The sequence below is a fragment of the Pelodiscus sinensis genome, chromosome 27 (assembly GCF_049634645.1).
Source record: "Pelodiscus sinensis isolate JC-2024 chromosome 27, ASM4963464v1, whole genome shotgun sequence".
Taxonomy (NCBI): Eukaryota; Metazoa; Chordata; order Testudines; family Trionychidae; genus Pelodiscus; species Pelodiscus sinensis.
This window is the reverse complement of record NC_134737.1, coordinates 5745187-5765128: the sequence shown is the minus strand read 5'-3', so window position 1 is coordinate 5765128 and position 19942 is coordinate 5745187. Positions and strand designations below refer to the sequence as shown.

The 19942-nt window shown below is 52.2% G+C and overlaps 1 protein-coding gene across 1 annotated transcript in view; it reads left to right on the top strand.

Moving 5' to 3' along the window:
- The window catches only part of MAPKAPK2 (MAPK activated protein kinase 2), a 99488-nt gene extending 82695 nt beyond the window's left edge, over positions 1–16793 (top strand). The window contains exons 3-10 of the mRNA XM_075910458.1: positions 3308–3372; positions 4079–4158; positions 6606–6732; positions 7866–7941; positions 9675–9799; positions 11842–11927; positions 12279–12359; positions 14669–16793. Coding sequence (XP_075766573.1) covers positions 3308–3372; positions 4079–4158; positions 6606–6732; positions 7866–7941; positions 9675–9799; positions 11842–11927; positions 12279–12359; positions 14669–14812 — 784 coding nt within the window. The 3' untranslated portion in view covers positions 14813–16793. The remainder of the gene's footprint in view (positions 1–3307; positions 3373–4078; positions 4159–6605; positions 6733–7865; positions 7942–9674; positions 9800–11841; positions 11928–12278; positions 12360–14668) is intronic.
- The last annotated feature ends 3149 nt before the right edge of the window (positions 16794–19942 follow it).

Here is a 19942-nt window from a genome sequence, read left to right as displayed (position 1 = left end):
GCTGTTTGTGTTGTAAGCTCAGTGTGCAGCGGGATGCTCTTGGGATGACAGGTGTGGGCAGGGGGGAATGTCCATCTGTGCCCAGGATGAAACAAAACCATAGAGAAATGGAGCAGCATGGCATGCAAGGGCCAGATTTCTTGTTTAATTGGTTAATCAGTTAAATGTAGTGTTTAACTGTCTGACCCATTGAAGGAGGGTTGGGGGGGGGGGGGGAGCTTGGAGCATCCCCCTCGCCACAGGCAGGGGCTGCTCCAGCTTGGCTGCTTCCAACTCTAGGTGGGACTGCTGGCTCCTACCCCAAGCAGGCTGGGAACCGTCAGCCCTGTGGGGGAATCCAGCAGTGCTGGAGCAGCTGTCTCCCCAAGGAGGGCCACAGATAGGGGGCTGCTCCCAGGTACTGGCTCACTTGGTAAGCATCACCCATTAACCAGTTACCCACTCACAGAACCCAGAACGGGGGCCAGAGTGTGAGCTGCTGGCTGCTGAGTCAGGTTAGGCCTATGCTAGACCCAGAGGGTCAGCTTAAGGTCCGCAACTCCATCTAAGTGAAGAACGAAGCTGGAGTCGACTTACCTTAAGCTGAGCTTGGTCCCTTCTCCACAGCAGAGGTTGATGGGAGCAACACTCCCATCGGCTTCCCTTGCGACTGCGAGGAGTACTGGTGCCAACTGAGGGTGCCTTCAGCATTCGATTTAGTGGGTCTTTACTAGACCCACTAAATCAAATGCCAGAAGATCAATCTCCAGTGCATGGGAAAACCGGAACATTTGCAAGCTGGCTTATGGCTTGTGGGTCTTTGTCCAGGTTATAAACAGAACTCCTCACAAGCGAAGAGTCCTTTATCCCCAGACCTGCTTTTGCCTTTAATAAAGTGCTGGCCACTTTGGGATGTGCAGGGCTGAGCTGGTGGCTGGGCAGCAGTGGCAGTCATGCCAGGTGTCTGCCACCAGCACGGAGCAGGCGAGTGGCAGGCTCGTTTTCACAGCAGTGTCTGAGCGAGTTGGCGGCTCTCAGAGGTTTGATAAGAGGAGGGAGGAATGAAGGGGAAAGTATCGAAACCACATCCCAACCGCAGTTGTGATTTTTCAATGCAGCTTCCTTGCCAAAACCTCTCCTCGGGCAGAGGCCAACGTGTTGTCAGGTAGGGGAGGGGGAGCCGCTCAGGGCTCGAAAAGGTTAGGCTGCCGACCTGTTGTGGAAGAGCCTTCTCAGTTCTATGTGTGGGAAGAGGCTTCCGACACTCGTGCTGAGATCCCGGGTGTCTGCAGGTGGAGGAGGTTTGAGCAGCTCCTCATACGTACGGGGAGACGGCAACCTCTGAACGATAGGAAGCTGGTTGCACGCTGCCAAATGGGCGTGTGATACCAGTTGAAGCACTGCTGTAATAGCCACTGGCTATTTTCAAGCTAGCTTGAGCATGACAGACTGGGATACCCTTCGATACTGCCAGGACCAAAGTAACCAAAGAGGGAACAGACTCTGTGGCAGTGTCTCATTCATCCCAGTGGCTCAGGTCTGCTAATGTCTTTGCTCCGATCCTGGCATTTGTGACTAGGAAGCTCTTAGCATGAACACAGATTCTCTCCCCTTCTCTGTGCCCTCTGTCATGCAGCTGGGCCCTGGGTGTGGTGTTTGTTTTGTGGCAATGCTGAGATTTGGGCCCCATTGTGCCAGTCGTAAGAACGGCCATACCAGAGCAAAGGTCCATCTAGCCCAGCGTCCTGACTTCTGATGGGCCAATGCCGAGAGCCCCAGAGGGACTGAACAGAATGGAATCCCCATGTGATCCACCCCCTGTCACTCATTCCCAGCTTATGGCAAACAGGTGAGGGACACCCAACGAGCCAGTCCCTGCCAGAGTTCCCTGTAAGCTGAGCACTCTGGCGGCCACGCAGGAGAGAGTCAAATACTGCCCAGCTGATTGGCAGAGTGCCCACAGCCAGGGGCATGTGCGGTGCACATCCGCACATCACAACATTTATTCTGCATATGGATGGATAAAATAAGAGGGAACATCGCCCCAAAGAGCTTGCAATTGCAATAGACAAGACAGAGAGAGGAAACGTTTCCCATAACTGAAAGTCACACCAGGAGTCTGATCGAGCTGGGACCTGACCCCAGATCTCCTGAGTCCTCAGCCAGCCTTTGAACCCCAAGACTATCCGTCCTTGGCCTCCGTCTGTCTGTGTGAAGAATGCAGAAGTGAGCTCTGTCACCAGATGTTTGAACTGCGTCGTGCACGCAGCTTAATTCGGATGAGTGGCTTCAAAACCCAAAACTCTCCTGGGAAAGACCAACCCTGCCCCCAGTCTGAGAGGTTAGGTCTGCGAAATCAATGGAGCAGCTTGGGGCAGGGCCCCTTTGAGCACTGGGGTGCTGCTGTGCTTTGTCTCGTTGGCCCTGGTGCTCGGTAAGTCAGCTGAACACCCGGCATGTCAGGTGACTGCCCGGCATAGGAGCTCAGCTCGCCCGCTCAGTGGAAGTGTCAGCCGAGTGCCGCCTTTGTGTGGTTACTTGCTGAAAAGTAGGCCAGCGAGACTGGGAACTCTTTGTAGCACAATCTGCTCTTGTTATCGTCGAGGTGCCTCGGTACGGTTGTTCTCTTGTGGCCAGGAAAGCCACAGCCGCTGTCATCATGCTTGGCTGCTTTCTGGAGAGGGGACAGAGGCCCGGAAGTGCAGGCATGCAAAAGGGGCAAAGTTGAGGTGGGGAGGAAGGGGGTTGGTAGTAAGGATGTAAGCGACTAATTGACTAATCGACTATTCGATAAGCAAAAGCTTATCGGACAGTCGACACGAGTCCACTAGTAGCTTCCCCTCCTCTTGCTGCCTCTATCAGAATGAGGAAGCCAAGGGGGTGTGGAAGAGGAGGGGATGTTGGGGGGAGCTGGCTTAAAAGCGGTTTCCCCCCCCGTCTAACTCTGTGGGAGGAGGCAGGGGCGCAGCAGCAGCGTTCCAACTTTGAAATGTACAAGAGTCCCTGCTGCGGCCCTTGTACATTTCAAAGCGGAAGCGCCCGCACAGAGCCCAGGGTCAGCGGGGGACTCCCCTCTGGCCCCAAGCTCCTTGCGGCATTTCAATCTTTGTCAGGGCTGGGAAGAAGTTGGGAAGCTAATCTCCCTGAACTTGGAAACAGAAATATTGCGAGATCTCCAAGCAGTGTGTATTGGAGCTTCTCCCTTGGTGACCTCTGGCAGCGCTTGGCTTGGAATAGTCAGTTCAGCTCTTGAAGGCCCATCGGAGAGGCCCAGTGAGATTGGGAAGTCACGGCCAAATCTTGAACTCTTTGTGTTTCTGTCTTCCAGCTTGGACGGTGGGGAGCTCTTCAGTCGAATTCAAGACAGGGGAGACCAGGCCTTCACGGAACGGGGTATGGCATGGACCGGTGGCTTTTTTAACCCCGTGGCTGTTTTATGTTGGTGGTGGTTGAGGGAAAACACCTTCTCTTAGAGCTGGTTGGAACGTTGGCCCCCACTTCATGGCACGGCAAATGAGGGGTGGTCTGTAAAATGGTTTCATCTTCTTACAGAGATGGACTAAAATATTGTGGGCAATTTTAAGAGACCCTGATTTCCCCCCCCCCCCCCCCAACCAGGAAAAATGTTGGAAAGAAAAAAAAAATCAATTTCCATTGAATTTTTTCCTTGGGAAGGAGGCAATATTGTTTCCCAGACAGCTCTCACCCCGCCTGAATCTCCAATTTGTGCACTCTCCAGCCACGTGGTGAGAACCGAGCTGCTGACTGTCTAGTTCTCGGTCTCCTCTATGTCCCAAAGTGGCAGGCAGTGGCCTCTGTTTGCTGTAATGAGACTCCGACTACTAAACAAGAAAGGGTCAAAGAGAGTGACGGGCGCACCCTCAAATCCCCCTGATTGGGAGTGGTTGTTTGTGGGTCTTCTCTCTTCAAGGGTGATCCCTGGGAAGAGCCCTGCTCGGAAAAGGAGGCTCTACGCATGAGAGGTTCTTTGCCTTCTGCCTCTCAGAGGGTTTCTATGTGACACATTGGGAGGCCGGGGGGCGCTTTCCTTTGAGTTGCTGAGCTGTAAATGCTTTTATGTTTTTTTTAACTCCTCTAGAGGCTTCAGAGATCATGAAGAGCATCGGAGAAGCCATCCAGTACTTGCATTCGATTAACATAGCCCACCGGGACGTTAAGGTATGGCTTGCCTGCCTGCCTAGCAGACGCTAGAGCATGTTTTCAGGGCCTTTTGCCCCTTTCGTGGAGGCAAAGACCTAGCAAGACCCCCAGCATTCTGGCCCACGTAACATTGTACAATCCAGATGAGTGCTGCAGCTGCTCCCTAGCTTGCATTTAAGAGGCCCACTGGGGTTAACAGGCCTCAGGTAACTTGCATTTATTTTAAAGGCAGCAGAATTGCGAGGTGGGGTGGAAGAGCAGAGTAGCTCATAGCTCCTGTCGGATCCTTCCACACACTCGTATGGGAACGTGGCACTTCTGATCAGGAGCTGGACTCTTTCAGGGTGCGGGTGTTTGGACCACCGGCCTGTAGTTTGGGCACCATCTCTCTGGGCATGTCTGTGAGAACGACCTCCATTAAAGCAGAGGCCAGCTGGGAAATGCCCACTCCCTCTCTCTTTGGGGATCAATTTCAGGATACCTGCAGAGGTCAGTGAGAACCCATGATCATAGCCCACTAGAACCAGAAGGGACCTCGAGAGATCATCATGTCCAGTCCCCTGCCCTCACAGCAGGACCAAGCTCCGTCTAGAGCACCCCTGACAGATGTGTCTCTAATCTGCTCTTAAATATCTCCAGTGATGGAGATTCCACAACCTCCCTAGGCAATTTATTCCAGTGTTTAACCACCCTGACAGTTAGGAAGTTTTTCCTAATGTCCAACCTTGCTGCAATTTAAGCCCATTGCTGCTTGGCCTATCCTCAAAGGCCACGGAGAACAGTTTTTCTCCTTTTTCCTTGTAAACAACCTTTTAGATACTTGAAAACTCTTATGTCCCCTCTCAATCTTCTCTTTTCCAGACTACACAAACCCAGTTCTTTCAGTCTTCCTTCATAGCTCATGTTTTTCTAGACCTTTTTGTCCCTCTTCTCTGGACCGTCTCCAATTTATCTACATCTTTCCTGAAACGTAGCACCCAGAAATGGACACAATACTCCAGTTAAGGCCTAATCATAGAGACCATGAGGCGGTATCTGGTTTGGCGTAGGAGGAAGGGGGTAACTTGTTGGAGTCCCCTGTTCTCTGGTGTGTGGACCTAGCTCTTACAATTTGCCCTGCCCTGCCTTGCAGGAAGATGTGTATTGAAACAATGAGTTCTTGCAAAAATGGCATTTCCCCTCTGCAAGGGAAGAGGGATTTTTAAGTTCTGTGGTGTTTGGAATTCTCTTGTAAGCAGGCCAGACTTCCTTGCTCCAATGGTCTTGTAATTTCATGTAGTATCTGTCATCCCGAAGAGCTTTGTGTCCTGGGGTGTGGCGGGCAGGTAATGTTCAGAAAGAAACCCCCTCTTCTGCCCCACCCCATCCACCTCGGAAGCACAGGCGCCCCTCAGCAGCGGTTTCCCAATCACACAACACGGTTGTGTGAATCCACAGGGGGAATTTTGTGGAGGCAGAAGAGAGTCACTTAGATTGCATTTGCCACAGGAAACTGCGGCTGAACACCTCTAGTGGGTGACGGATTTACAAGCTGCAAAGGTGCATGCTGTTCCCCAAAAGATGCAATTTCCTGGTTGAGGAGATTATGGTGTGGGAGGGGTGGAGGGAGAGCTGCCAAGGAAAGCATGAAGACTGAAGATCTGAAATTGTGTTGGGGAAAATCAGCGCATGTTGCCTGAATAGCACCAAGCCCCTGGGGCCAGGGATGGGCACAGGAAGAGCTTGTGAGACTTGCCCTTCCCTAATGATTATACAACGCTGCACCACCAGTGTCCACGCTCCTCCTGCTAGCTCTTCTGTATCACTTGGCATAGGAGAATAGGGAATATCTCAGGTCTTGCTTGCTGGCTTGTAATAAATCTCAGAAGCTGAATGTGCTGGTTACCGGACTAGCCTGAAAATCCCACTAACCTTGCCTTTCTCACCTTGTGCTCCTGGCCTACCTTGGATCTGGAAGGCTCGGAGGGGGGGGGGAAGCGATGGGGGATGAGGGATGTTTCTGGGATCTCTGGCAGTGCTCCCTGTAAGTTACGTGCTTGTGTAGCTGCTTAGGAGAAATTCAAATGCCAGCCAGCTGCATCATGGAGCACCCCCAGCTAGGGGGTGGTTTCTGCTGGTGGTGCACATTCACATATGCCTTGGTGCGCACACAAATTTATTCTGCACTTGGATGGAAAAGATTAGAACATCGATGTCTGGTGCATTTCAGCTGTTACAAATCAGGTTGCCTGGGGGAAAGAGAAAACTCGGGGTGCCAAAAGTTGAGCTGCAATGGGTTATATGGGGTCCTCTTGGGTTCACTTAGAACCACTTGGCTCCCATTGGTCATGGTCCAATCTTCCTTGACTCTCACATGGCAGCGCTGTCCTAATGCTGCCCCCCCCCCCCCCCCCGCTGTGCAAGAGGTAGGAGCCCCAAGGACTTAGCCGCACTTAGTTTGCTTTTTATTCATTGTGTTTCCACAGCCTGAAAACCTCTTGTACACTTCCAAAAGGCCCAATGCGGTGCTGAAACTCACCGACTTTGGCTTTGCTAAAGAAACCACCACACACAACTCTCTGGCCACGCCGTGCTACACGCCATACTATGTGGGTAAGTCTTTGGGGAAGCTGCGATGCCTCGTCCCCTTCCGGGGAATGGGAGCACAGGCATCCAGAATCTCCCGTGCTTGCCACAGAAAAGGCCAGAATTCATAGACTGCAAGGCCAGAAGGGACCACTGTGATTCTTTCCTCTGGCCTCCTGGATGGAACACCACCCAGAGAATGTTAGTCATTTCTGCACCGGACCTATAATTACAGTGTGAACTACAACTGTGGCAGGGTGTAGGGATGGGCCTGAGAAGCAGAACATGGACCCCAACATTTCCCGTGCTTTGGGATGTTTGGATCTCAGGTTTCAGGGCGGGCTTCCATCCTTGCTGTTGTGTTAAAATCCAGACTCCTCTGCCCAGCAGCCCAGGGGGCTGCTCTGGGGATGTGTTCCCCTGCGGTGCCTACTCAGGAGCTGCTGGTAACAGCTGACAGCCGGGTGCATTGTAGGGAGGTTAGCGGTTAACTGATCGACTGTTTAACCGATGAAGTTGATGCTTCTCCATTAATGGTATTGGTTAAACTCAGCAGGCTCCTAGAAAGGCAGTTTCACTGTGGCAAGGCAGCAAAGACGCCTCCCCAGGAACCAGGTGGGCAGGGGCTGGCAGCCCCACTGCCCAGCAGCCTGCAGCACGGGTAACTGTTGAGATTTTCAGCGGTTACCTGGTCACCGTATGAAACAATTTTTAACATCCCTAGCGTATTGTAAATGCTGTTCCAAGTGCTGTGCCAGGTGTGGGAAGCAGGGCAGGTTGCCCCGGCTTCTCCTCTTCCTACAGTGCGCCAAGCACAGCTCAGGCCATCGGCTGAATAATTCACAGTGTTGGCACACAATACTTTTCCTGGCACTTGCCACGCACAGCTCTGGCCTGATGGGTAGCACCCTGGCAAGTTTAGCCCTGGCTCTCCCCCGCAGAGCATGGCTAAGGGACCTGTATAATTCAGTCCTCTCCAGGAGGGGGGGCCTCTCGGGAGCTCCCCACCAACTGTGCTAAGCTGAGTCTACTGCCAGGAGCCTCAGGATTGGGATAAAAGGGTCATCAAACTTGGCCTGCCTCATTGCTCCTCCCTCCTGTGTAGCCTCCTGACAAATCTCTGCCTGCCTGGTGAATGTCTCTCTTCCTTTCTTTCCCAGCCCCAGAGGTGCTGGGCCCGGAGAAATACGACAAGTCCTGTGACATGTGGTCCCTGGGCGTCATCATGTACATTCTGTGAGTAAAGCCATGTCCCAGCCCCACCCTGCTGAGCGTTGCTCGTGCCTAACCCAAGGGAACTGCAGCTTCCACCCTCCCAGGATCTGTCCACACACTGCCTGGCTGGGCGGACTCTGGGTGACGCAGGCAACGGCCCTTTCCCTGTGCTTGGCCAAGCGGCATGCTGGGAAGGCTGCCCTAGGTGCATTTGTGAGCATCTGACTTCCTCCCCCTCGGCTGCAGAAAGACGCCAGCCTGGGCTGGCTCCCCGTGAGCCCCGCATGGCTGCTTAGTGTGCGCCGACATACCCGTGTCTACCCAGACCGAATGGCATTGAAGATGGGGGCAAACCTATTGCGTCACATAGGGCCTGTCTTCATGGGAATACAAGAGCGATGGCAGGGCTGCGGCTGCCCGGGGACAGCCGGCTCAGGCTGCGGGGCTGTCAATTGCTGTTTGGGCTCAAGCGTGGGCGGGGTTCCTATGCTGAGGTCCCAGAGCTTAGATTCCAGCCTGAACCTGAACGTCTCCTCAGCAGCTTTGCAGTCCCATAGCCCGAACGTGAGTCATGAGTTGTGCCAAGCTGCTGTGTAGACGGACTTTCGGGGGCAGATTTTGACAGGTGTTGGGGCACCAAGAGAGAGCATCTAATTCCCAGGGCACCTAGTGGAAGTTAGGCGCTTCTGACAAGCCTGCGACCATGGAAGACCTTTACAAATCTAGTCTCTGTAGTCCAAAGTGCAGGATTCTTCCCCGGTGCAGCAGTGGTCTCTCTAAGCTGTGCGGCAGCCCTGCTTCATGGGTGATTGATCAGTGCCGCCCTGAGCCTCTGACTGGGTGGGGCTGATGACTCACCTGTGAAGCTGGGCTGCCCCGCAGCTTAGTGGGACCACTGCAGTGCAGTGTCTGTCTAGTGCTTGGTGTGGCCTGTTTGCAAAGCAAGGGCGTTCTTGCTCTTCCCTTAGAGAGCTATTCAGAGACTAATCTCTACTGGGAGTTTCTCCTGTTATAGGCCTAAAGTGTCCCCTTTCTTAAACAATCTCAGTTAAGAAAGAGACTCCCTTACGTGCCTCTCCCTTCCTGGCGTCCACTCCTGCTCTGACTTTCCTCCTGCCCCTCCTGTTCCGTGCCTCCACCATGCTATGGGGACTGATGTCACCTGTGGGATCCTTTGCAGCCCTGCATATCATTCCCATAGAGATGGGGATAACCCACTTTTATTCTCCAAAGATGCTGTTAGGCAAGCTATCAGCACTGACCCCACTTTGATACGAGCAAGGAAACGTGGTCTAGTAAATCTGTTTCAGCAAAAACACGTGGGCATAAGCCTTCTTGGGCTGGAGTCCATTTAGGCCATGTCTCCTATTGCCACGTCGGCGATTGATCATCCGGTGTTTGATTTAACAGGTCTAGTTAAGACCCGCTTAATCAAATGCTGAAGGCAGCTCCCGTTGGCATCAGTACTCTTGCAGTTGTGAGGAGTAAGGGAAACCGATGGGGAATGTTTGCTTACATTGGCTTCCCTCTATGAAGACGGCGCCACTCTTGGCTTAAGGTAAGCTGACTCCAGCTATGTATTTTACCTAGCTGGAGTTGCTTAGCTTAACCCAACCGTCTGGGTCTAGTGTAGACCTGGCCTTTGTCAGGTGCCACAGGACTCTGTGTTTTTTTTGGTCGAGTAAGTTTCTAACGCCCTCTAAAGGATTTGCCCTCTGCTGGTCACTTAATTACTTTCTCTCTCTTTGACTCAGGCTGTGTGGGTATCCCCCTTTCTATTCCAACCACGGTCTGGCCATTTCTCCAGGCATGAAAAAACGGATCCGGATGGGCCAGTATGAATTTCCCAACCCTGAATGGTCGGAAGTCTCTGAAGAAGGTAAAAGCAGAGGCAGGGTATCTGTGCTGTGAGCATATGCGTCCTTGCGACCATAACATACTGCTTTTTTTTTTTTTTTTTTTTTTTTTAAACAAAATCAGTCTCCTGTACTCAAGGCACCCATGATGCCAATAGTCCTGGGGCATGTCAGGTTTGTGGCTGTCATGCCCAGTGGCAAGCCAGTGTGTGTCTGCAATCTCCTGTGGTAGCACAAGGCCTTGCTTAATGTGGGGATTTGCCCTATGGCAGCCAGCAGGGTAGCTGCAGACCAGCGGTTTTCAAACTTTTTTTCTCATGATCTAGTTGAAGAAAATCGTTGGTGCCTGTGACCCAACAGAATTTGACTAGAGCGTGGGCTCTGGGGTGGGCTGAGGGAGCAGATCTTTGTGCTGTTGGAGGTGGGGGGGGGGATCCGGCTTTGGCGGGAGGTCAGGGCTGGGGCAGGAGGAGTTTACCCTAAGTGGCTCCCGGTCAGGGATGCAGCAGGGGGGCTAAGGCAGCTTCCTGCCTCTCCTGGCACCGCAGACCATGCTGCACCCCAGAAGCAGCCAGCAGCAGGTTCCCAGCCAATGGGGGTGCGGAGCTAGTGCTCAGGGAAGGGGCAGTGCACGGAGCCCTGGACGCTCCCTCCCCGCACCCAACATGCCGCAGGACGTTTCTGGGGCGCAGTGCAGTCTGCAGTGCTAGGACAGGCAGGGAGCTGCCTTAGCCCCCCACTGGTCCCCCTGTGGCAATGTGACCCAGCGCCCGACATTCCATGACCCAGTACTAGATCGTGACCCCTAGTTTGAAAACCCCGCTATGAACCCCTAGTGTAGACAGGTGAAGTGGTAACTTACACGGGCTCCGTATTTCCCATTTGAATAGAGGCTTTGCTTATTGGCGTGATGGGCTGGCACTTGCCACAGTTCAGGGCTGCTGCCCCTGTGTTCCCCTTCCATGGCTTCCAACTCCCCAGGCCATCACCTCTCTTGTGGGGAGACCCCGCATCTCACTCCTTCCTGACTAGGGTATTTCCAAGTGGTGTGGTTCCCTGCCCTTGTGGTGTTCCCAGCCGAGACAGGCTGCCCTCGTGCGCCTGCCTGCTTTCTCTCTGGCATGACTGCCCACCCTCAGAGATACCGCACAGCCCTTTTTATGCATGCCTGCTTTATTCCTGAGGTGACGATGTTACAGGGAAAAACAAACATCCCGTCACGCTTACCGTTAAGCATAGCAGAGTTTGCCTCAGCTGAAACGTGGGTGCTGGCAGGGCTGGTCCTTCAATAACCCAAACACATGGCTTTGAGTTCACCACAGCTTCAGCTCAGAGCAAGCACACGGTTTGACAGGGCCTCCGTGGGCCTCATCGTTCCTCCTCTTCACTAAGGATTAGGGCCCTCTGTGAGGCTTTGTTTGTGTGCCAGGTCAGGAGGAAGGCCCTGAGCCTGGTTAAAACAAGCCTTTTGATCCAAACAGAGGGGGGGTGTGTGTGTGTGTGTGTGGTCGGTCGGTCGGTCGGTCGGTCCCTGGAGAATCCAATTTGAATTAATACACATGAACCTCTTCATGAGGTAACGTCAAAGGGCTGATAACCAGAGGAGTTACTCTAGCATCCCCTCCTCCTAGGGAAGATGCATACAGTTCTACGCTAACAAACACACAATTCCGTGTTTTTAAGAACAATGGACTCCGAAGGCATTAATCCTAAATTAATAAGTTTTTATCTTAATTCCCTAAGATTGTGTCCAGGACCAGGGGCGGATATAGGGCAGGGCGAACGGGGCAGCCGCCCCGGGCCCCGCGCTTAAAAAAGCCCCGCGCATGCGCCGTGGCAAAGTTACGCTGCCTGGGGCCCCGCAAAACAGTCATCTGCCCCTGTCCAGGACATTACAAGATACTGTCAATCTGTCACAGCCCCAATGGCTAGGCAAGTCCCTAGCACAGACAAGGCCAAAGAGATAGCACAGCTTCTGGTAGTTGTTTGGGCATGGTATACCACCAGGGAGAATATTCATCCTCAGTGCTGCTTTTTCTTAACACCTCCCCACCCCTTTCTCCAGTTAAGCAGTTGATCCGGAACCTGCTGAAGACAGACCCGACCCAGCGCATGACGATAACGGAGTTCATGAACCATCCTTGGATCATGGTAAGTGTGCAAGTTTCCAGAGGCAAGACATGGCTAGAAATCTGACGGCTGCTCGATCTGAGAAATAGAAGGGAGCAGTAAGCGGTGTTCCCTGTAAGCGAGGCGCTTGTGCAGCTGCTCAGGGGAGGTTCAAATGCTGCCAATCTGATTAGAAGGGCCCCCACAGCTAGGTTTTTTTGTTTCAATGGATGGTGCACATTCACACATGCCTCAGTGCACATAAAATTATTCCCGCACATAGACGGAAAAAATGTGCATATAGATGGAAAAGATTAGAGGGAACATTGGCAGGGAGAGCAGTGAATTTTATTGGAGGCTCATCCTTTGTCTCTCTTGCTCTCCCCTCGAAAGCAATCGATGCAGGTGCCCCAGACTCCGCTGCACACTAGTCGAGTCTTGAAAGAAGAGAAAGACTTGTGGGAAGACGTCAAGGTAAAAACTCTGACTTGCTTCTGCCCCTGACTCCGATCGGTTGCAGGAGACACAGTTGGTACAGCCTGCTCTCCAAGTGCATCGCCTCAACGGGCATAAACAGCATGCTTTGCAAAGCGGGGGCTGGGGAGGTTGCTTTGGGTACTGCAGTCAGCTCGCTGGCCCCACTCCTGCCAGTTGTGCAGGCAGAACCACCTGCAGTAGCATACAAGATCAAGGCCTTGAGTTGCTGTGTGAAATTTAATGCTAATGAAGAGAGCTGTTCTGCACAGAAATTATATTGAAATTACATGGCAGAGAGGTGACTTGTGGGAGGTAAGAGCTACTATTCACAACCCGTTTCTAGGCAAGTCTTGTAAATAGAAAATTAGTGTAATCAGAGGACTAGACTAATTTTACAGCCACATGCTAAGAAAGTATATGTGATTAGTGGCTCTGCAGAGCATATTCTCCACTTCCCACCAGCAGCCTTGTTGAGGTGCTCGAGGCATGACTACATTGTTACTGAAACATATTTTTTCAGCTGGGTTTTGAGCTGGGGGGACGATTGTCTTTGTGGCCTTTTCAATTCTCTGCACAATGTCTGAGGCTGCTAGTAAAAGTGTTTCTGTGATGTGAGCATGAAGAATTGGGTGGAAAATGCTGGCTAATTGCACATGCTGTTGGCTACTAAGACAGCTGTTGTATAGTAACAAGCATTAGCTTGGAAAATGACACAACAGGAGAGGGTTTTTGCTTGCTAGCAACCAAGCCTCAGGCCAAGTTGGAGTGCTTCGTGGTGTGTTGTTTCGGAGGGGTGGCTGTGTTAGTCTGTGGCAGCAAAAACAATGAGTCTTGCAGCACTTTAAAGACGAATACATTTACTTGGGCATCAGCTTTTGTGGGCTGGAACCCACTTGGTCAGATGCATGGAGTGAAAACTTCCATTTGCAGACATGTACATGCAAAGATGGGTGTGTTACATTGTTATGCGGAGGGCCACTGCTAACAAGGTCAATTCCATTAGGGTGGATGTGGCGTGCTCCCAACAGTTGATGAGAAGGTGTGAATACCAAAAGAGGGAGAAATACTTTTTGTAGTGAGCTAGCTACTCCCAGTCTCTATTGAGACCCCAGCTGATAGTGTCAAGTTGGCATGTGGGCTCTAAACTCTGCAGTTTCACGCTGCCATCTGGTTTTGAAGTTTTCTGGTGGAAACATGGCAACTTTCAATGTGTTACAGTGTGTCCAGGGAGACTGAAGTGCTCTCCTACTGGTTTTTGAGTTGCAGATTCAGACTAACACGGCTACCCCTCTGATACTGGTTTTTAAGTGTTACCATTCTTGATTTGTGTCCATTTATTCTTTGGGGTGGAGACTGCCGTGTAGCTTGACCAAACTAGACAGAGGGGTATTGCTGGTGTAACCCACACACCCAGTGTGGTTCACTGTCCCATTTAGTGGCACGTAGACCACAGCAACAGCGAAGATCAAGAGACCTCTACAGCATGGGTTGGGAGCTAGCTGGCTTTTAGCTCAGAGGGTAGAGGCTCCTACACCAAACTACAGAGGTCCCAGGTTCAGATCTGCCTGGTGGTGGTTACATTGGCACATGATGGCATGTATGGTATGATTAGGTATGCAGGTGGATCAGCCCCTGCTGATGTGGTTAGGTCTACGTGAGTAGATATGCAGATAGAGTTAGCCACGGGGCTTGGTCCAAGGAACAAGACCTAGATCAGTGGTTCCCATGGCTCCTGCTGGGGCATTTATATGCGCCCGCCTAGCACCACCCCCGGGTGCACTGCGCATGTGCGATCTCTGCCCCTGGGCGGTCCGGCAGCCCTGCGTGGCGCCTGCCACCCAAAAAGGTTGGGGACCACTGACAAGAGCTGGACCTTAGAAGCTACAACAATTTGAACAGGAAACAAACCACAGATTTGTAACGGTGATGGTAATGAACTGTTAGAGCAGCTTCCCAACAAATGAGGTGGAGTCTTGATCACTAGACTTATGCTCAGGCTTGGATATTGGTTGTGAAATGAGGGGGGAGGGTGTGTGTGTTCAACCACACAGAAGTAAACTTGTTGGTAGAACTATTGGCTGAATGACTCTGGCTTGTGTTACGCAGGAGGTTAAATGATCATAATGGTGTTGTCCGGCATTGTCCGGCCATAGGATCTAAGCATGCCCTAGTCAGGGATACATGTGTGGATGGGTATGGACAATAGACATGGGTGCATGTGTGTGGGCCCAAGCACATGGTTTTTACCACCAGTGTTGAATGGCCCCATCACTAACCAGGCCTTATGTTTTCCTTGGTGTTTCTAGGAGGAGATGACGAGTGCCTTGGCTACCATGAGAGTAGATTATGAGCAAATCAAGATAAAGAAAATTGAAGACTCCTCCAACCCTTTGCTCATGAAGAGACGAAAGAAAGCGAACCCCTCAGAGCCGACAGCACTCCCCCACTGAGGGCTCATGCCACGCCCTTCCTGGCCACCAAGAAAGCAAAAGTACATTTTATATAAAATATATATCTATATATATATATCTATAGATATATAGATATATATTTAAAGAAAAGGACAAAGACGGACTTCCTCTCACGTATGGGATTCCAACATGTATACCAGACGTGTTGTTTTTTAGCTCCTCTCCCGTGTACCTGGCCTTTTTGGAGCAGGTTGGGGAGATGCCCCCCTGCGAGATGCACACATTTTTGGTTTTGGTTTGAGAGTTGAACAGCTCCGATAATTTGGATTTTTTTTCCTTTGGTTCAATATTCCCCCCCGCCACTTCTTCCTTACAAAGACATGGAAATTCCTGTGGCAACCTTTTTAGGGTATATAATATATACATATTTTTTTTTTAAACTATTGCAAGCCCAGACAGTGTGCTCCCAGTGCAAAGCGCTGGCTAGGGATGAAGGCTTCTGGCTTTTGGGCCTAGTGCTGATGGGTTGGGCTCTTCAGGTGAGCGTCTGGTAAATGCAGGCTGATGCAAAGGGGCTTGGGTTTGGGAATATGCTCTGTAGCTTCTAATCCCTTCAGCCCTCCTATTTTTAATAATTTCCCTTCACGGGCTGGTGGCTTAAGGGGTCTTGCGAGAACCTGTAGATGTGGAGCGCCTTGGCAGGCCTGGAAAACCGCTCTTGAAAGGCACTGTGGCACAAGTCCCCACCAAACAGGAGGCCTTGGCTCTATTGGTGCAGGCACTGGGTTACTCCCTTTGGGGGTGTCCGTGTTGCGTGCGTGTGTATGTCTGGGGGGTGTAGTTTGTGGGTACCATGCACACGCTGGGGTGTCCTTTCTGAATGACGATGTGGGGTGTGTAACGTGCCTGGAATACAGTTCTAATCTCAGGGGTGTTGGGGAGTGGGGGAGAGGGGAGGCGGGTTGGGGGGGACGGGGACGTTGCCGCTAACAAATCCACTACAGCCGCCCCAGCCGTCATGGGATTAGACCAGAAGCACCTAAAGCAGATGCCCTCTTGTCCCGTTACCATTACTGTCCCCTGCGGTTAGTGTCGACACTGGTGCTGCTGAGAAGTGGCAGGTTGCGAAGAGACCCCTCTTCAAAACGTGCAGTGGAGGTTAAAACAGACATGGCCGAGCCCTTCTGCAAGCTCCCCTCTCCTCAGGGGGCCTCAGCTACTCTCTTCCTGCCCCACTCGGATGTGGGAAAGACACTTTCCCCGCATCGGGGAAGCAGGAGTCAAATGGGGCAATCCAGTTCTCTTCTTCTGAGCCATCTGGATGGTGACTGCTGTGGATTTTCAGCTCCTGCAGTGCTGTAGCATGTCTGTAAGCTCCCTGGCTGTTTGTTACTTGTGGCAAGAAGCCACTATGGGAAGAAACCAATCAAGGTCTCTCTCCAACCCCCAGAAAACCAGTTGACTCAAGCACGGATGGGAGAAATTGGGGGTGTACCTAAAAGATCAGCCGGATTTTAGTCTTGTTCAAAGCTTCAGCTGGGATATGAGCACTGATCCCCTCTCCCCCTCCCTTTGCCTTCCTTCCCCACTCCCCAAAACTCCTGGCTCGTGGGGACCGCTCCTCGTAATCCCATCTTTCTGGATGCCCACGTGCTACCAAAGGGGGAGGCAGCTCCGGACTTCATCTGTGGTCCCCTTCCTGCTTCTCCGCTCCCAGTGGTTGGTGTTTGCAACTAGCCTCTACTCCTGGGAGCTGAATAGCTACCCTCAAGTCTTTAGTCTGATTTTTCCTTCCCTCTTTGTCACATTGTTTCACTGCATTGTAATGTGTTCAAACACCAAAACAAAACCATTTTTTTATGGAAATGTTTAGATTTTAGGTGACATTTTAAGCACTGTATGGAATTTGAATTTGTTTTAAAGACAAGTTTTTAATTTTTATTTTTTTGTGTCTGTTGGCTTATACTAATCCTTCTGGTCTGCTTTTCCCTCTTTCAGATTAAAGACACTTAATACATCATGCAGCCTTCCTCCTCCTTGTGTGTGTGTGTGGTAGAGTGGCAAAGTGGCATGTTACTCCAGGCCAGCTGCTGGGGATTCTCACGATGTCATCCTCAGGGCTTCATGGTTTTTCCAGAGGGGCTGAGTACAGTGCGGGGTGGAATTCACCCAGGGTCTGAGCCAAAGTCCAGGCAAAAACTCAGGGTACGCCTGCACTGCAGTGCTAAAGTTGAATTAAGCGATGCAACTTCAGCAATGTCAATTGCACAGCTGAAGACGAAATAGCGTCAGTCGGCTTTTGGCGCTGTCTACACCGCAGAAGTCGAAGGAAGAACGATTTTCCTTCGACTTCCCATGAAATGAGGGTTATAGGAGTCGGAGTAAGAAGTCCTCCAGCTCGACAATATGTCGAAATAATGGCTTGTAGTGTAAACGCTCACTATGTTATTTCGGAACGCTGCTGTGTAGACATGCCCTCACTGACGCTGGCTTCAGCTTTCCAGGCACAGGGTCTGGGCACTATCACAGGCTTATTTTGGTGCCTTAAGTGGGATTGGCGTTTGCATAGACTTGCTCTGGCCTTTTGCACCGGGATGGGTTTTACTCCACTTATTTCAGCTGGAGCTGTACTGGTGCTTGGTTTGCCTTTGCTCTGTGCACCTGGGACTCCCAGACCCCATGTGGCGCTCAGAGCGGGTTTCAGGCCAGTGTTTTCCATTAACCCTGGCTAGACACCTAGGGGTTCAAAAGAATTTCTTTTTCCCCACATTATGCTGCACTCCTGGGCTCAAATTCCCACCCCTGCCTTTGCAGTGGGGGCAGATTTTGTTCAGTGGTGGGAACCCTTCCAGCTGGGCTCACCATGGTTGCATGACAGGGCTGGGTTTGCTCCAGTACACCCCCCTCCCTTGTCTTGGAGCCTGCAACGTTGCACTGCCCCAAATCCTTTCGCAACACAGAGCCCAGGGCGAAATCCGGGTCTGGTGGGTGTCAGATGGTGGGAGGAGAAAGTTCTGTGGACTCCCATTCTTACCATATGTTTGCAAGTGGTCTCCTAGCCCCACCCATCCCACAGAGGGATGGCGGCTGGACCCACAAGTGGTGGCTTGATGGGACGTACTCCTAGTAAGTAGCATCCAGCAATACATGGAAGAGCCAGCAGAGGGAGTTGTGCATCCAACTTTGGCTCTGCTGTCCGTAACATTGTTTGATTTTGAGCCACATCTGAAGCTGGGCTATAGAAAAGGGTATGGGGGGACTCTCAGTGCGCCAGAAGAGTGTCTCCTGGGACTCTCACAGGCCAGCTGCAGATCCGGGGGGGGGGGGGGGGGAGGGCTCCTGTCCTCTTCAGGGTCGGTTTGCCAGCTCTTGTCATATGGGATTTTGGAGATGGGAGAGCTCGTGGGATAGCAATGGCAGTCAGTCGGGCTGGTCTTTCCTTCCGCTGGCAGGGGGCTGACTAAGTGACCGGCTCTTCTGGTGGGTCAGAGCGGCCTCTCATGCTATGGCAATTCTCCAACCTTGGTTGCTGCTGCAGCTTGGTGCGTGGCTCCAAGCAGTCTCCGGTGCTGCCAGCGATGCAGATGCCACCATGCACACATGCCTGGGGATGCCTCTGCAGCAGCTCTTGATCCTGGCAGTTGCTTCCTGCTGCGGCCAGTGATGCGAAGAGGAGAAAGTCCTGGGACCCCTCCGACGCCCTCGTGAAAGAGTTGAGGCTGAACGCACGAGGCAATTGGACGCTATGCTCCTGGGGGGCGTATCCAAGTACCTGAGAGAGACAGGCGGAATGTCCTACTCCTGGCACGGTTCTTTCTCTCCCGATCCCAGCTTTTGAACCTGACACTTCAGTTCTGTGCTTCTGCTGGTAAATCCTGAGGATGCCAGCAGGACACAGGCCAGTTTGGCCGTGCCGGGGGTTTGTTGGAAGGAACCAAGCGGCAGTTGAGTGTAGGGAGCAGCCATGGTTGTGGCGTAGGGGGTGGGGAGCCATGTGGCACAGCGCAGTGGATGCTGAGGTCTGTGGGAAGGAGCTCTGGGTGAGCACAGTCCCCTCATGCTCTGACTTCACGCTGGCTCAAGTGTGGTTGCGGGGGAGGCCGTTTTGGTTTTGGTATTCGCTGTGGTGAGGTTTTCCTCCTTCTCCTGGCCCCAAACTAGGGCACGAGATCAGACCCTGCACAGGGTGAGCTCCCCACTCTGTAACAACCAGACGTGGCCCCAAACCTAGCCCCCAGCCCTGAACACCTCTAAACCTTGAGAGGGGTTCAGAAGATAATCAAGGCTCTGCCCCTCTACCTCCCACCTGACCTATATCACGTGCTGTTAGTCCAGGCCCAGCCACCTTTTTGCTGCACCCAGAGTCTGACCTGCAGTATCCCTACAGCTCAGTTCATCCATCTAAATCCAGGCCTGGCAGCATGGCCTAGCATCCCATTCCTGGGTCCTTCGGCAGTTCTAGTCTGACTAGAGTAACAGGACGCTGTCATTAAGGGATGCCCACTACACTTAATTCAAACCCACACACCCTTGCTACTTTGTTGTTGGTCCCCAGTTAGCTATGCTAAGGCTCCTCCATGCCTATCTGTTAAGCTAGTGTTAATTTCCCCCTCCCATGGTTTCTGGAGATGTCACCATCAGTACCTGCCTGGCATGAGTTCCTAGTCTCCACTAGGGATGTAATATTTTATAGAGAGATACCTACCTCCAGGGCTTGACAAACGGCAGCTCGCCAGCCCTGCACTGCGCGTGCGCAAGACCCGCATTGTGCATGCACACGCCGCTGGTGAACAGGGCGCGCAGCTGAAATCTACTCGCCACGGGTGAGTAGATTCTATAGTTTGTCAAGCCCTGCCTATCTCATAGAGCTGGAAGGGACCTCGAGAGGTCATTGAGTCCAGTCACCTGCCCTCACGGCCCTGCCGAGAGGCAGATTTGCCTCAAATCCCTAAATGGCCACCCTCAAGGATTGAGCTCGCAACCCTGGATTTAGCAGGCCAATGAGCTATCCCTCCCCCCAGAAGGATAATAGGATAGTCAATTAATCAATAAGCAAAAGCATATAGGTTAATGCTGTAGACTACATGCATTCCCCCCCCCCCGCCCCCCTTTGCCAGCACATTTTTTAGCAGGCTGGCCAGCAGCACAGCTCAATCCCAGCTTGCGCTG